This window comes from Alligator mississippiensis, chromosome 2 (genome assembly GCF_030867095.1).
Source record: "Alligator mississippiensis isolate rAllMis1 chromosome 2, rAllMis1, whole genome shotgun sequence".
NCBI lineage: Eukaryota > Metazoa > Chordata > Crocodylia > Alligatoridae > Alligator > Alligator mississippiensis.
In genome coordinates this window covers 248416529-248431697 of record NC_081825.1, presented here as the reverse complement: position 1 = coordinate 248431697, position 15169 = coordinate 248416529, and the positions used below count along the sequence as shown (strand labels likewise).

Sequence of the window (15169 nt, the reverse complement as noted above, 5' to 3'; positions counted from 1 at the left end):
CTGAGAAGCAGCCTTTAAGTGATTGGCTAGAAAGTCCCAGAGGAAGAGTCCCTCACAGCACTGCAACTGTCTGAGAATACTAGAGAGTACCTGTCTTCCTTGGTACAGATATTGTGTCGAATCTTGGCATGACCTGCTAAATGAACGTGACAAACTTCTGTAAATTGTTCCATTAACTTACTTGGGTAGTATCCAGAGATGAGCTACCAACATGAAATACTGCAACTTGAAAGATAGCATTTCACTAAAGGCTCCAGTTATGCACATTGCTTTCTTACTGTTCCTTAATTATATTGTTTTTATTGCAGTTTATGTTGCTAATTTCTTAATGGTATGGCAGAAGACAATCTCTACCCAGGTTGTGTATATATATACAAACTTGGATTAACTATGAATTCACGTAATTAGATGTAATGACATTGAGAAGAATTGATAGACATGCTGTTCCAAACTTAATAAAGGGATAAAAAATAATTTCTTCTAATACTAAGAAGAAATATCTAGTAATATCTGTAGTAGCTTATCATATACTGATGTTTTACATTGTATTTCTAATAATAAGTTTCATGTTGCAGGAAACAGCATACTCCATTCAGCAGCAGATAGTGTGACCAGTGCAGTACAGAAGGCAAGTCAGGCTTTGAATGAGCGTGGTGAAAGGTTAGGTCGAGCAGAGGAAAAGACAGAGGAGCTGAGAAACACTGCTCAGCAGTTTGCAGAAACTGCACACAAGGTAAGACACTTATTTTTTAATGGAGCAGGTTTTGTGGCAAGTCAAAACAGACCTTCATTCCACTGCAGAAGAAATAAGTTCCGGGGAAGTCTCTCTTGATTGCTCCTACTTGCAAGCATCATGCTTTCCTTAAAAGTCTTCCTCAATACTTGAAGAATTCTTAATTATTATGTCCCTCTCTTGTGCATCCAGCCTGATATTATAACAGTTTCCCTGACTAGCTATAACATTATTCAACAGGTGCTGTGTAGAGTCTACAGTTGTTCTTACTGCATCCCTACATTAATAGCCGTCCTGCTCACCTTTCTTGGATAAGTACTTAAAGTTGATGTCATCATTTTACTTTAGCAAGCTAAGAGTAATAACCAGGGATCCTGGTTTTCTCTATTAAAAAAAATCCCAAATTCTCTGATTAAAATCTGATTTTTTTTCTGCAATTAAAATGAAGTACCACTATAAATATAGGTATTAGTTTAACACAATGTTGTATTGATATATTTACAATTTTAAAGCAATTTAGAAGCCTCAATTGTTATAATAAAATAAATTCTAAATACCTATATGTTTTGGCATTTGATTTTGGGGTTTTTATGATAGAAAATCAGAGCTCCCCCTGCCACCTTCACTCACCAGGACATGGATCCAGCTGCGATTGTGTGTCTTCTCCCCCCCACCGCTTTGTGGCACTGAGCAGCCCTGGTATAGGGGTGCCCTGCCCCACCTATGCCGTTGCCCCCTGGCCCTACTAGTCCCCTTCACTCTCAACCCACAGACCCCTGGCCCTGCTGGTGCCCCTTACTCCCAGCCTGCAGCCCCACATGCATGTGGCGCCTCCTGCCTAATTTTATATATATATATATATATATATATATATATATATATAGATATATATAATCTCATTTTAATCGTGGGAAAAAGTGGATTTGGGGTTACTTTTTTTAACCAAAAACTGGGGATTTTTAAAAATCAGAGAGAACCAGGATCCCTGCTGATTACTCTCTTCCAACTCCTCCTGTACCTAAGCAATTGCTTGCAGGCTGGAACTCTGCCGGCCTACAAGGAAAGACCCACTGTTTCCTGCATTTTTCTCCTTTAAATGAAAAAAGCCACATTTTTCTGTGGTGAATGGAAAACCTGGATCCCTCATTACAACCATTAAAATTTGTCTGAACATTAGGCGTGTACTTCAGCCTAACACTTGTCGGGGCCAAGGGGCTGTGGCCAGCAGCCCGGGCACGTGGGCCGGGGAAAGGGTCAGCACGGCGAACTAGAATTAGGCACTGACACTTAGAGGTTGATTAAAGATTATTTTACTTACACCGTAGGTGGTCGCGGTGCAGGCAGGAAAACTTCCTTGAGTTGCAGTTACAAAAAAAAAACACGCACATGGAATTTGCTAGGCTCCACCGAAGACACACGAACGGAGTTTGCTAGGCTCCACTAAACAAACACGAACAGAGCTCTGGATACCACTCACAGAGTTTGCTAGGCTCTGTGGACCGTCCGAAATGAGAGTCTGAAAGGTGACTCTCCACGAGCGCGCAGGGTGGGGTACGTCGAGGGATCATGCGGCGACAGGGAGAGGCTAGAGGTTGATCAGGCCCCTGTATCCTTCTGTAAGGCACACGCGGAGTCTGTTAGGCTCCACAGAGTGCTTAGAGTTCTTCACGAGATGGATGTGAAATTCTCCTCCTCCAACTTGGGTGGAAACTGCTCAAGCCTCTTATACGGCTAGCAAGCCAATCACTAGCCGCCATGTGGGAATAATTTAGAAACAGCCAATAGCGGGAAACAAATTTACATACGGGTGGCGGGAAATCCTTTGCACCGGGGTTTTCTCTATGCAACTGAGAATTGCACCGTGCAAAGAAAGCTCCTTGTGGCGGGAAATAATTTTGCAGTGCCGAAGCGCGCACAAAATCATACCCTTTGGGTCATGACAACACTGAAATGGGAAAAAATATAATTTTGTTCCGATTTCAGGAAATTGCCACTTATTATTGGTTATGATTGTCCTGCATGATATATAGGTTTATCTCTTATGATTCTGTCTACAAAGACCTTATTCTGCTCCTATAAGAAAGGCAGGGAGTTGCTCTGCTTTAGACCATACATTTCTTAATCTAACAGTTTCCAGTCTAAGTTCCTGATTTGTGGAATTAGAAATCCAATAAAGGGATCACTTGAACAAATGTCTGCTGCAAACACAGGAAACTGGACTTAGTGGTTTGGAAGGCCTCTTCCATTCCCATATTCCTACATGTCTGAGTCCTGGTTTGACTTTTGCACTCAAGTCTAGCTGCTAACACCAGGATCACAAAATGGATTTTGAGGTCCTTCTCAAATGTTCTAAAGTAGCAAGATATGAAGGCTGGCCTTTGAGGCTAGGAACAGACGTTCAAAAAGCCCGAGCCTGAATTGATTTACTCTTTGCAGATTAGTCAAACCTGCGAAGCTTACTCTGATTAATAACTGGATAGACATTCTCTGTTAAATCAGGAAATGCAGCCACATGCCTGCAGTGACTCAAGCCAGAAGCTGGGGGTGCTAGAGAATGCCTGCCAGCCACTGCCAAAGGGAAGGGAGGAGAGACATCCTCCAAGGTTCTCTCAACACTCAAGTGAAAACTGAACTACTGAATGACTACTTTGCTTCGGTATTTCACCGGACTAAGGGGAAAATCATGCTAGATAGGGTACAGAATTGGCATGGTGGGAATCATGCTAGATAGGGTACAGAATTGGCATGGTGGGACTGACAGTCTTCCTACTGTTGATGTTGAACTGTGTGTGGTCAGTTAGAAAAGTTAGACATTTATAAGTCAGCAGAACTTCATCCAAGAGTACTGAAGGAGCTGGCCAAAGTCATTGTGGGACCTCTGGCAAAACTCTTCCAAAACTTGTGTCACTCGGGGAAAGTCCCTGAAGACTGGAAGAGGGCCAGTGTTGTGCCCATAGGTTCAAGAAGGGGAGGAGAGAGGACCTGGGCAACTACAGACCAATTAGCCTAACTTGTATCTGAGGGAAAATCCTGCAAAAATTCATCAAGGAGTCTATGTGCAGTAGGTTTGCAAAAGGTAGGATTCTAAATGGCAGCCATCGTGGCTTCATTGCACTCAGGGCTTGTCTTACTAATCTCATCTCCTTTTACGATCAGGCAACTTTCCACCCGAATGAGAGAGAGAAGGTTGACATTGTATACCTCAATTTCCAAAAGGCCTTTGAACTGGTCTCCCATGATGTTCTCACATGAAAATTGGAAGATTGTGGGCTTAACTGCTCAACAGTTAGGTGGGTAGGAAGCTGGCTGCGGAGTAGGACGCAGAGAGTTCTAATGAACGGATCTGTCATCCTGGTGAGAAGTGTCCAGTGGTGTGCCTCAGGGGACCATGCTTAGTCCAGGGCTTTTCAAATTCTTTATCAGTAATTTGGATGTGGGGGTAAAGAGCTCACTAGCCAAGTTTGCGGACAACACCAAGTTATGGGGGAGTGTGGCCATGCTTGAATATAGGCTGCAGATACAGGCAGATCTAGACAGGCTGGCAAGCTGGGAGGATCGGAACCAGATGAAGTTTAATTGAGAAATGTGAAGTGCTGCATCTGGGGAAGTACAATCCCCAACATACTTACAGGGTCAGTGGTGCCAAACTGACTAGCACCATGACTGAAAGGGACCTAGGGGGGATAATCAACCACAGTATGAATATGAGCTGTCAGTGCAATGCTGTAGCCAGCAGGGCAAACAGTACTCTGGCATGCATCAACCAATGCATCTCAAGCAAAGCCAAGGAAGTGATTATACAGCATTGGTGAGATCACAGCTGGAGTACTGCATCCAGTTCTGGGGGCTGCACTTCAACAAGGATGTGTAAAAGCTTGAGAGAGTCCAGAGAAGAACCACCCATATGATCAGAGACTTGCAAGGCAAGCCATATGAGGAAAGGCTAAGGGACTTGAGTCTCGTCAGTCTAAAATAGAGAATACTGAAGGGGACTTGGTAGCAGCTTAGCACTACATCAGGGGAGTACATTAAGGGCTCGGCAAACAACTGTTCACCAAGGCACCCTTGGGGAAAACCAGGAGTAATGGCACAAACTCCTGGAAGACCATTTCAGGCTTAACACTAGGAAAAGCTTCTTCACAGTTAGGGTGTCTAGACTGTGGAATAAACTCCCTCCAGAGGTGATGTAATCACCTACCCTGGACGTCTTCATGAGGAGACTGGACTGTCACCTCGCTGGGGTCACCTGACCCCTTTGTCTTTCCTGCCTGGGGTGGGGGGTGGAAATGATCTTCAGTGATCTTCAGAGGTCCCTACCAGCCCCTTACAATCTATGAAACCCGTCCCTGCTGGAGTGGAGGGGGTGTGACCAGTCACCAGCCTGGGGCATTGGGGAGAGGGTGGGAACACAACAGATGCTGCCAGACTGAGGATCGGGGATGGGAAAAAAGTCCTTTCTCTAAAACAAGCATGTATCGACCATAGCAACTTGCAAAGCGTACAACAGGGAACTACCAAAAATATTCGGCTAAGCTAAGATACAGCCCAGTAAAACGCATCATACACAACTTAGTCAAATTTAAAATGTTAACCAGGAAGATAAGAATTCGTTTTACTAATCCTGAGGGTAGAGTGTCTCCTTACAGCCAAGCATTCAGGAAGACTTTGTTTAGGTATTCCCACCTTTTACAGGTTCTGCTTTATAACGTAAATGTAGCTCTCTGCATTCTTTAGTGAAGCTGTCTGCAACTTCCCTTAACTACATCTCCAGCACACATGATGATTGCTAGGTTTTTGCCAACACTTCCCACCTCTCAGTCTAGTCCTGCAGGGCTTAGCTCTGGGCCCACAGGTGCAGGACTTGGTTCTACACACAGTTGACTAGCTTGCCTCTCCCTGCTCCAGGACACACTGTGGAATTAATCCTCTCCCTGCCTGACTGCAAGCAAGCTGCAGAGATTGCAGCCAAACCCCCAGGGGGACAAGGGGACAGAGGAAGGAATTAACTTCATCCCTGCCTAGCTGCAGGCAAGCTGTGGAAGTGCAGCTGGGGCTGGCAAACCCCAGAATGCGGTCCCCAGGGTTTGCCAGCGAAGGGTGTGGTGGGGGTGGGAGGAATTTGCTCTGGGGGCCATGGTAGAGCAGCCTCTGCCCACAACCTGCCTCTGCTCCATCTGGAGAACAGAGGGGAGAGATCAGCCCAGCTCACTGGAGCAGAGAGCATGCTGAGATGCTAGGGGAATCTGGTTTAGTTTAAACCAGCAAGGGGTCTGGGACAGACATTGCATAAACTGGATTGATCCTAATCAGTTGTCTGATATCTATGCTCAACCAGGCTTATCTCAAACTGGTTTCAGCCATTTTCAAACTGGTGTATGTGCACTGAATGTCTCCTCTGTTACAGGTTTAAACCAGTTTCTGATTACTTAAACTGGTTTATGTTTAATGTCTGTCCCAAGCCTGAGAGAGCACAGGCTTCAAAGACCGCAGTAGAGTCAAATACCGTATGCCTGTTGTAGTTCTTGGAAAAAGAAGAGAGGATAATTATCGAGAATAAATCAAACTTGCAAATAACTCCGTTTGGAGTGTAGAGGCTGAGATCCATGTTTTTATTCATTTTAAGCTCAAATACACTTTTGTCTTCTATTTAACATTATTTTATTTTAAAACTTTGACTTTTATCTCTGTATATATGCTTCTTCGAGGAACCAATCAATTTTCTTTCCACATTAGTTTTATCTGATTTAATTTTCCACATTTTGTTTCATGTGCCAAACATGAGGAAACACATTCCAACTTGGCTCAATTTCATTTAGTTTCTTACTTGCGCAGAAGTATTGTATTGGCACAATTCTGAAAATGGGATGTAATCCATATTCCTCTTAATATCTTAAAATATATCTGAAACTGCAGCAGATATATTTCAACAAATCACATCCTTCTGATCTCTATTTCTTAAAATATGTTCTAATTGTAGAAGAGTATTCTGTACCCTTGTATTCTGTACAATTGTACAGTTGTAACCCTTAATGTATGACTGCCATTCTGTCAGGCGAAGTATCTCCCACACTGCTGCTAAACATTTGATTCTGAAGACGATATATTTTGCATGTTAGTGCAATATGTTCTGTATATTTTCATTTCTGGCAGCTACATAACTAACAATAACATTCCGGTGCTTTGCATAATAACTACTGTACATTTATTCCCAGAATCAAACATGAATTTAGAAATATTGTTATAAAAGCATAGGGTAGAAACCAATACTAAGCTACAGTGTGAAGCAGATTTGTGGAATAAGAAACACCTATTAAAAACAGTAGGATAAGGTGGGTTTGGGGAATATGTTGCCTGACACCAGCAGGAACTAAAACATTATCTTTAGGGTAATCCATTGAGTTATTTAACAGATTAAAATCTAGTTTTGTTCTTCAGAAATATGGAGTCAATGACTTTGGTTTGTGGGAGAGTCTGAATTGTCAAAGAGGGTCAACTCCATTTTTGGTGTGTGCAAGTTTTATTGGAATGGGGTGCTCCATAGTGCCTGAATTGATTCAGGAGCTGACTTTAGAAATTCTAAAATGAATCACTTGGGAGTTGGCAGAATTTACTAACATTGAATCCATTTACATAGAAATAGACTCATCATCATGCCAGCAGAAAAAGAATTACTGAAGGTAGAGTCTTTCCACCAGTCAAGATTCAGCCACTGCACTGTACTTCCCATCTGTCACGCATTGACTGCTACTCATTTTTATTGTACTAGAACAGTGTAAAGATAAATGACCCCTCTTGTCTTTGTCCCCCTACCCCATTCAGACTGATCTGTGATGGATTGTGTGAGGTGAAAATAATAAGTGTGGAAAGTTTCTACCCCCACATTCACAGAAAAACAAATAGAGATCCACATTAAAAATAGTCAACCCGGTTTCTCTCTTTTTGGTAATGAGCCTTTAACTGTCTCACATTTAGCGAGATGTTCCACATTCCAGCTTGGCTGACAGATTGCCACAAAGTAGTGGTATGAGAAATGATGCAAAAGAAACCTGCCTAAATCCAATGCAGTAGCTCAACATCCATGTTATTGTATTAAAGCCTTTATCTGGAGACTCTTAATTTAAACAAAAAGCCTATCTGATTTACAGTGTTTAAATGCAGGGAAACATTTCAACTTCAGTAACAACAATAGGGACAGTAGAGTCTGGATAGGAACAATTGTAGAGCAACTACTAAGATAAAACAGAATATGAAACCACTAAATTCTGTGCCATTGCTCATGCTTTCTCCAACCCATCAATTATACTGCGAGAGAGAATGGGGAAAAGAGTAGATATTCAGAATTATTAAGGAGACATACATTCGGGATAGCAATTAAGAGATCCATTATGTGAAGTTTCTTCTTTTTTATTTCTGTAGCATTAGATGAGGTACGCTTTGTGTACCTATTGGTAACTTCATTTCACAGGTATTTGTCTTGGGAAGGTATATATTAAACTGAAAAGCTTGCATAAACCTTGAAAAGGTTAATGAATCACAGGGCTGAAACCTGGGTTGTAGCTGTCCCTATCTTAGGCAAGGGAATGAAGGACAAGGTGAACCATAGGAAAGATGCAGTGCAGGATTCAGTTAATCAGAACATCAGTATCCACTTCTTGCAAATGTCCTATAAGTCCTCTGGCAAAATGAAGCCATTCGGACTTTGATATTGTTTGTGGTGCAAAGGAACAATTACAACCAAAACAACAATTGAAACAATATTGAGCATCTCTCTTCCTGCACCTTTTCTTAAATGTTGCCTCATATAACTATCTTGGTGGTAATGTGATAAAAGTCAGTATATAATTCTATTGATACCATATCCTGATGGGGTGGGAGGGAATGTGGAATCTGTAGCAATGAATCCATTTGCTACTCGCTGGATGTCAGCCTGCCATTGAATCAACAACTTAACCCACTCATATGTACATGAGCTATACAATCGTGTGCATATATGGTTTCTGTAATTCCCCAAATACTTCTTTCAAGTTACAGAGTCAATCATTAGGTTGTTCCTATATGAAATCACCAAATTTACAATACTGTTTTTCAAAGTGAAGATTCTGTAAAGTGTGGACTTCAGCTATTTTTGAAGAGAACTGGTTTTTGGTTGAGGTTTTTTTTTCCAATTGGGAGATTCTGAAATCACTTCTCTTTGGATATTTAAAGCTGGGTATCAAAAACCACCAGACACTTCAGAAAATCTTGGCCTTTACTTAATTTAGATTTATATAACATTTCCTGTCTAGGTTGTTTTCCATATCTTTAAAACATAATAAATGTTCCATATCTTTAAAACATATAAATTCTCTTATAAGAGGAAAGCAGGTATTGTGTTAAAGCAGGAGCTGTGTCCTGGTCCTTCCAAGTAGGTACTAGATTAGAGCTTTTTTGGCCCAGCAATCGACAGATCGCTACTCTTTCCACAGTTTGCTAGTTGTTGATTAATCAGATCCACAGACAGTGTGTTGCAGGTAACAACAGCTGTAAACAGACATTGCATTTCCCCCAGGAGAAAGCCTTTTGTCCCCAGATCTTGCAGACATTAACACCCATTGTCCCACTATGAAGTATGCTTAGTAAAATGAGCTAAACACTTTGGGACACTGCTGTGTGCATCTAAAGGGTGTTGTTAAAGGTTACTTTTCCCACATGTTAGCAGCTCTTAAAATAGGGGTGTCTGCACCTGAAGGCAAGAAAAGAAGAGCTAAATGGGCTCTAAGTGTCTCAGTGATAATCGCCTTTGGGTGAGAATTATATCTAGCTTGTTTTAGACGGCTGGTGTTGCAGTAATGTTAGACTGCTCCAAGGTGCCAGTACAAGTTGGGAGCAGTCCACCAGAATCCCAGAACGTGCTACTCCCAAGCCTACCCTCTCCCATATGGATAATCTATTCTCTGGAGCAGGGTTTTTCAACCCTTTTTAACAAGTGTACCCCTTCTGTCTCAAAACTTTCAGCTCATGTACCCCTTTGTATTTGTTCTTGCTTTTAATGTTACCAATTATGTCATATAAGGCAGGCTACACTAATTAACATGAAATGCATTATTAATACATGCATTAAATATATATATCATAGTCCGGCTGGTAAGTCGGTTGCAAGGAAAGGGGCATGGGGGGAGGGGCTGAATGAGGCCTCCACAGGGGTTGGGGGCTGAATGGGGCTCTGGAGCAGGTTGTGGGACTCTTGGAGGCTGGGCGGCTCGTCCAGGGATGCGGGGGGCTCCCACCCCTGTGCGCATCCCTAGGGCAGACATAGGGGCACATGCCATCCTGATCTGTGTACAGGGTGGAGGTAGCTGTCATGTGATGCCACATGCCTCCCACTGCTGGGCAGGTAGCGCAGCCAGTGTGCAAGAGGTACGTGGTGTCACACTGCTCCTGGGTCACTGGCAGTGGGGTGCGGAGCACAGCCCACAGCAGCAGCTGCCTCAGCCCTGCACACGGATCAGGGGGCACATGCCCCCTCTGTCTGCCATGGCAGTGTGCATAACAGCAGCTGCCCCCTGTGCCCCTGGACCCTAAGCTTCCCACAACCACCCAGCCCCAGGGCCCCATTCACCCCAGTCCCTGCCTGTCTCTGCCCTGCTCCCTCCCTTACCATGGGGGCCCCAATCTGCCCCTTCCCCACAACAGACCTACCTGCTGAGGGGGAGGGTAGTGTGTGCACGCAAGTGTGCATGTGCTTGTCCCCCTCAGTCACTTTCTTCCTCTGCCTATGGGAAGGGAGTGGGGCTGGGGCAGAGGCAAGTGCTACACAGCTAGGGCGGGACACAGGATGGATTCATGAGCAGCTTGTCCAGGGGGCACAGGGAGTGTGGGGTGGTTCCCTCTGTTGCACACACCTGGGGGGGCATGTGACCCCACATTTGCACGTGGGGCAAGGGTGGGCTGCTGCTGCAGGTTGGGGCCGGGGCTGCGCTGGGCCCTTCCTGGTGGAGGGGGGCTGGGCCAGGGCTCAGGGCGGGCAGCGGTGCTGTCACGGGGGGGGGGGGCCCTACGGCAAATTTTGGGGCGGCTGCAGCCCCCCCCCCCCCGTAATCCACTCCCAGTACCGCTGCCACCCACCCCGAGCACAGCCTGGCCCAGTACCCCCACCAGGAAGAGCCTGGCACAACCCCGTCCCCAGTCCACCCGGTCCTGCATACAAATCCGGGGGCACACACACCCCCATGCCCTTCTGGGGTGCCTGCAGTGGCACATGCACCCTCCTCACCATGCCGCCTGAATGAGCTGTGACTCTATCTCATGCTGCGCCATGGCTGTGCAGCGCCTGCCCCTAGTCCCAGCCCTACTCCCTCACCGCCGTGCCACACCCATTCCCTCCCCCCGCCTCTTTGCCCTCCCCCCCCCCCCCAACAGACTTACCAGCCAACCCAGATGCTTCATGCTGCCAGGCTGCACTCCTGGCCAGTCGTTCGTTCTGCATACCCCCTACAACCTTTTTAAGTACCCCTAGGCATATGCATATCTCTGATTGACAACCACTGCTCTGGAGCATTACTGCTTTAGCGACAAAGAACCCAGATGATAAGAACTTCCCCCCCACACACATACCCCCCTTCCCTTCCACAGTCAGTGGCACATCTCCCTTTCCTCTCTGCTCCCATTCCAGGCTCACCCCTTGACTCCCTGGGTCTCTTCCTGAGATCCCTGCTCACTTGCAGCTTTTGATGCTGTCCTGGAAGTGAGAGAAGCTCTTGTCCATTGTAGGGGCTGCATGGAATTCAGCTCAAAGAACAGCCACAGTGGGTGGGCGGGTTTTCCATCTCTGCCTGATCTTAGGCTGGTAGAAAACAGCCAGGGGCTAAGCTCAACAGCAGATGAGTTATCCCTCCCTGCCTGGTCCCTCTGTGTGTTTCCTGTCACCCAGAGAGCAGGCAGGGAGAGGGATTTCATCAGCTGCTACCGCTGCCACTTTGTGGGCTGATCCCGGCCCCTGCATAGTGCATGGAGTAGGACAGGAGCTGGGACAGTGCCAGAAGCCAGAAATGAGTGGAGAGCCAGGAGCATGTGAAAGGGAGCCAGGCTGAGAAGGGGGCAAACCCCTTGGAGGATGTGGGTTGAGCCTCTGGGATGGAGTGAGGCTCAACCCATGAGGGCCAGGGTGCAGCCCCTGAATAGCCTGCTAGCAAGGAGTGCTTGGTAGCTCCTAGCTAGCCGTTGCTCCCCAGACCTCTAGCAGCAAATCTGAAGAGCTCAGGTCAAAGAGAGTTTTAACCCTTAATGTGCGACTGCTTACAGCTATTCTAACTTTAGCACCCTGTAGCTTTAATTTGTTCTAATCCTCACATGTTACAGCACCCTAAATTAATTGTATCTTATTCCAGGGACAACCCTATTAAGCCACCTTCTGTCAAGCAATGCAGCTTGGAAGGGCTATGTGTGTAACGGGGCTGTGCTATATCTCTTTTGATCCAGGTCAAAACCCAGAGCAATCAGGGCTGTCTCAAATGAGGCACTGCTTACAGCCAATGAATAACATGATTACTATGTCAGAGAAGTTGATTACACCCTGTAGTTTTTCCAGGCTTACAGATGCTAGGAATGAGCAAAGAATGGTCACTGAAGAACCAGCATGGAAACAAGATATTTGATCATTTCTGCACAGCTTCTGCAGACTGAAAGAAGTCACTCTTCAGTTTTGTTATGTTCTGACCCGGGGACAAAATTGCTGAAAAAAAATGAATATTAGACTTGACATAAACTTGAAATCTAAAAATGGAGAAAGGGAGCATTTGTTTTCTGTTCTCAGATCAGTTAGATTGCATTGTATTGAACTTGCATCTAATCACTGGCCAGATTTCCAGAGGTGCTAAATATATATAGTTTTCTTTGTCTATACAAGAACTTCTCAGGGTAAGCCATAAGAATGTCTGAAAAATAGACCAAGATGCTATATCTCATCTTGCAAGCATCCAGTCTGTTTCTGTCAGCTTGTGAAATATTTACTTATTAGCCCATAGGTGAAATTCAAGCCCCACTGATGAACAAGCCAAAACACAATATGTAGGAACCTGAGTGAGAGAATGGGATTTCTCTCACCAATCTTGCAGAAAAAGTTCTGGGCCCTTTTGCATACCTATTACACAGGAGATTAGAGCCACTGGATCTTCCCAAATGTCCAGTGAATGCCCATATTCTCCTCTCTCCTTATCATACCCAAAATGATATAGTACTACCAGCAGCATGTCTAGGGATAAGGGAGCAAGGCACCTTTCCCAAGTGCCAGTTTAGAGGGGGCATCAGAATGGCAGCCTGTAGGGAGCCTACAGCTGCAATAGCAAGACTGGAGGAGACCACAGGAGCAAGTGTCTTGAGTCTCCGGGGTCAGTAAGAATCTTCCAGCACTTAGCAACCCTTCCTCCATTCTCCACCACCTTTCTCCCTGCTTTGTAAATCCCATCCAGGGTGCAAAAATTGCTAGTTACATATCTGATACCTACTACATAACTACCCTCTAACCCTACAGCAGAAAGCATTCATTTCCACTAGCTGGAGTTCTGTCCATAGTCTATCAATGTATGTGATTTATGTGGAACAAAAGGAACACAGGACAGATTTTAATGCCCAGTTCTACTCCTTGATTTAGAATAGCATTAGAAGTAGGATTGGGTTTTTTTCCTTTAGGGTACAAACACCATGCAAAAAGCATAGTTCACTTTTATTCACTAATTCTTTTGTGAGACAATGTGTGGAAACCATCAGAAAATGTATATCATGAAAAGCCTGAAAATATGGTATTACCATATTTAATTGATTCCAAGACAAGATTTTTCCCCCCCATTTAGCATGAAAGGGAAAGCCCTTCATCTTGGAATTGAGTATGAGGTCACAGTGGGGGCAGGTAGCTGCTCCAGCTCTGGGCCCAACCCCAGGTAAGGGCTGGAGCTTCAGTTGCTGCCTGCCCCCTGATCCTCTGCACCCCCTAACACCCTCTCTTAGCAGCCTCAGGTTTCACCACCCCTTATCTCCCCTCCCATCCCCCATTTCCCCCCATGCTGTCTCTACACCTCACCTCCCATTTGCCCCCCACTCCCCTTATCTTTGCCCTGGCACTGGCAGGCTCCGTCCCCACTGAAGCATGGAGCGTGGCTGCAGCCCCGCCCTGTAGCAGCAGTGAAATAAAATATGCAGCTTGTTTTTGAAAGGCAGGATGAGAAAAGATATTTCCTTGTGGTAAGTAATTGAGTAGCAGCAAATTGGGAGATGAGCCTGCTCATTGTCCTGGTCCTTTTTTCATGCAAATTTTACCTTCACTTTTGTCTATAAGCAGCAGTAACTGTTCTTACCGTATTTCTAATGTATTATGCATGCTTCAATTTCCAGCAGCTAGTTTTGGGGAAGAAAGGTATGTGTTATATGTGCAAAAAGTATTTAGTTTATTAGCAGTATTTAGTTTAGTAGCATGCTCGCACAATGCTTCATTTTGTCTAGTACTAGAAAAGAGTGTCGAGGTCTTTAGCATTGATTAATGTCACTAAATTGCACTACTTTAGATGTTTGTACTATTCTAATTAGTACTAAGAATTTGAATTGTTGGCTCTATGTGCTTATACTATTATTTTTGTTCTCGTGTAGGGCTTCATGTAAATATATAACACTTGTTTTCAGTTACAGTAGAATTTGATTTTGGAAGCAGAGTAAAGTTAGCAAGTGAAATAGCAGGCCTTGGCAATTGTGCAAGAAAAGCTATAGTGCAATCAGTAGAAAGGAACTGAAAAAGGGACAAATGACACAGGAAGCCAAAACCATTAGCTTTCTGGTTCCCATCATGAATGATAGTGTATATTATTTAATAACATGGCTAAAAAAGAGATGTCTATATTAGGAGCAGGTGCCCCACACCCCTGTGGTTGGGAGATCACAGCAGCTGGTCTCCCAGCCATGGGGGTGTGTAGTGTGTAACTGGGAGATGGCAGCTGCTGATGTCTTCCAGCTAAGGGGGGAGTCCCCATGGCTAGGAAATCTCAGCAGTTGCAGTCTACCAGCCGCGGGGGGTTCATGGAGTCCCCTGTGGCTGGGAGCCCTGTCAGCTGGGAGCTCCCAGGCTTGGGAGTGCACTTACTGCCCCCCCCCCCCCCCTCCAGTGGGGAGCTCCGATCAACTGATGCAGGCTCTCAGCTACAGGGGCCCCTATCCATACATTCATTTAATGGCAGCTACAAAGTTAATTCACATATTTTGTGGAATAACTTTGTAGTTTATTCTAGAAGCATGCAAAATGGGCCATATTCAATTCAGATTTGGCCCTAATTGGGGACAGTGATTCAATTCATTGATTTGGATCACTGTCCCTGATTCAATTTGGCTGAATCTGAAGATTTGATGCTGATTCAGAGAATCAGTAATTCGGCCATAGACACAGCTTTACATGTTTTTTCTACATACCTCAATGTA

The 15169-nt window shown here is 44.9% G+C and overlaps 1 protein-coding gene across 5 annotated transcripts in view; it reads left to right on the top strand.

Annotated features, from left to right (window-relative positions):
• STXBP6 (syntaxin binding protein 6) overlaps positions 1-15169 on the top strand; it is a 253110-nt gene that overhangs the window by 232350 nt on the left and 5591 nt on the right. For all 5 annotated transcript variants that reach the window (XM_019496214.2, XM_059723011.1, XM_014596310.3 and 2 more), the window contains one exon: positions 576-733. In XM_019496214.2, the coding sequence (XP_019351759.1) occupies positions 576-733 (158 nt within the window). The remainder of the gene's footprint in view (positions 1-575; positions 734-15169) is intronic.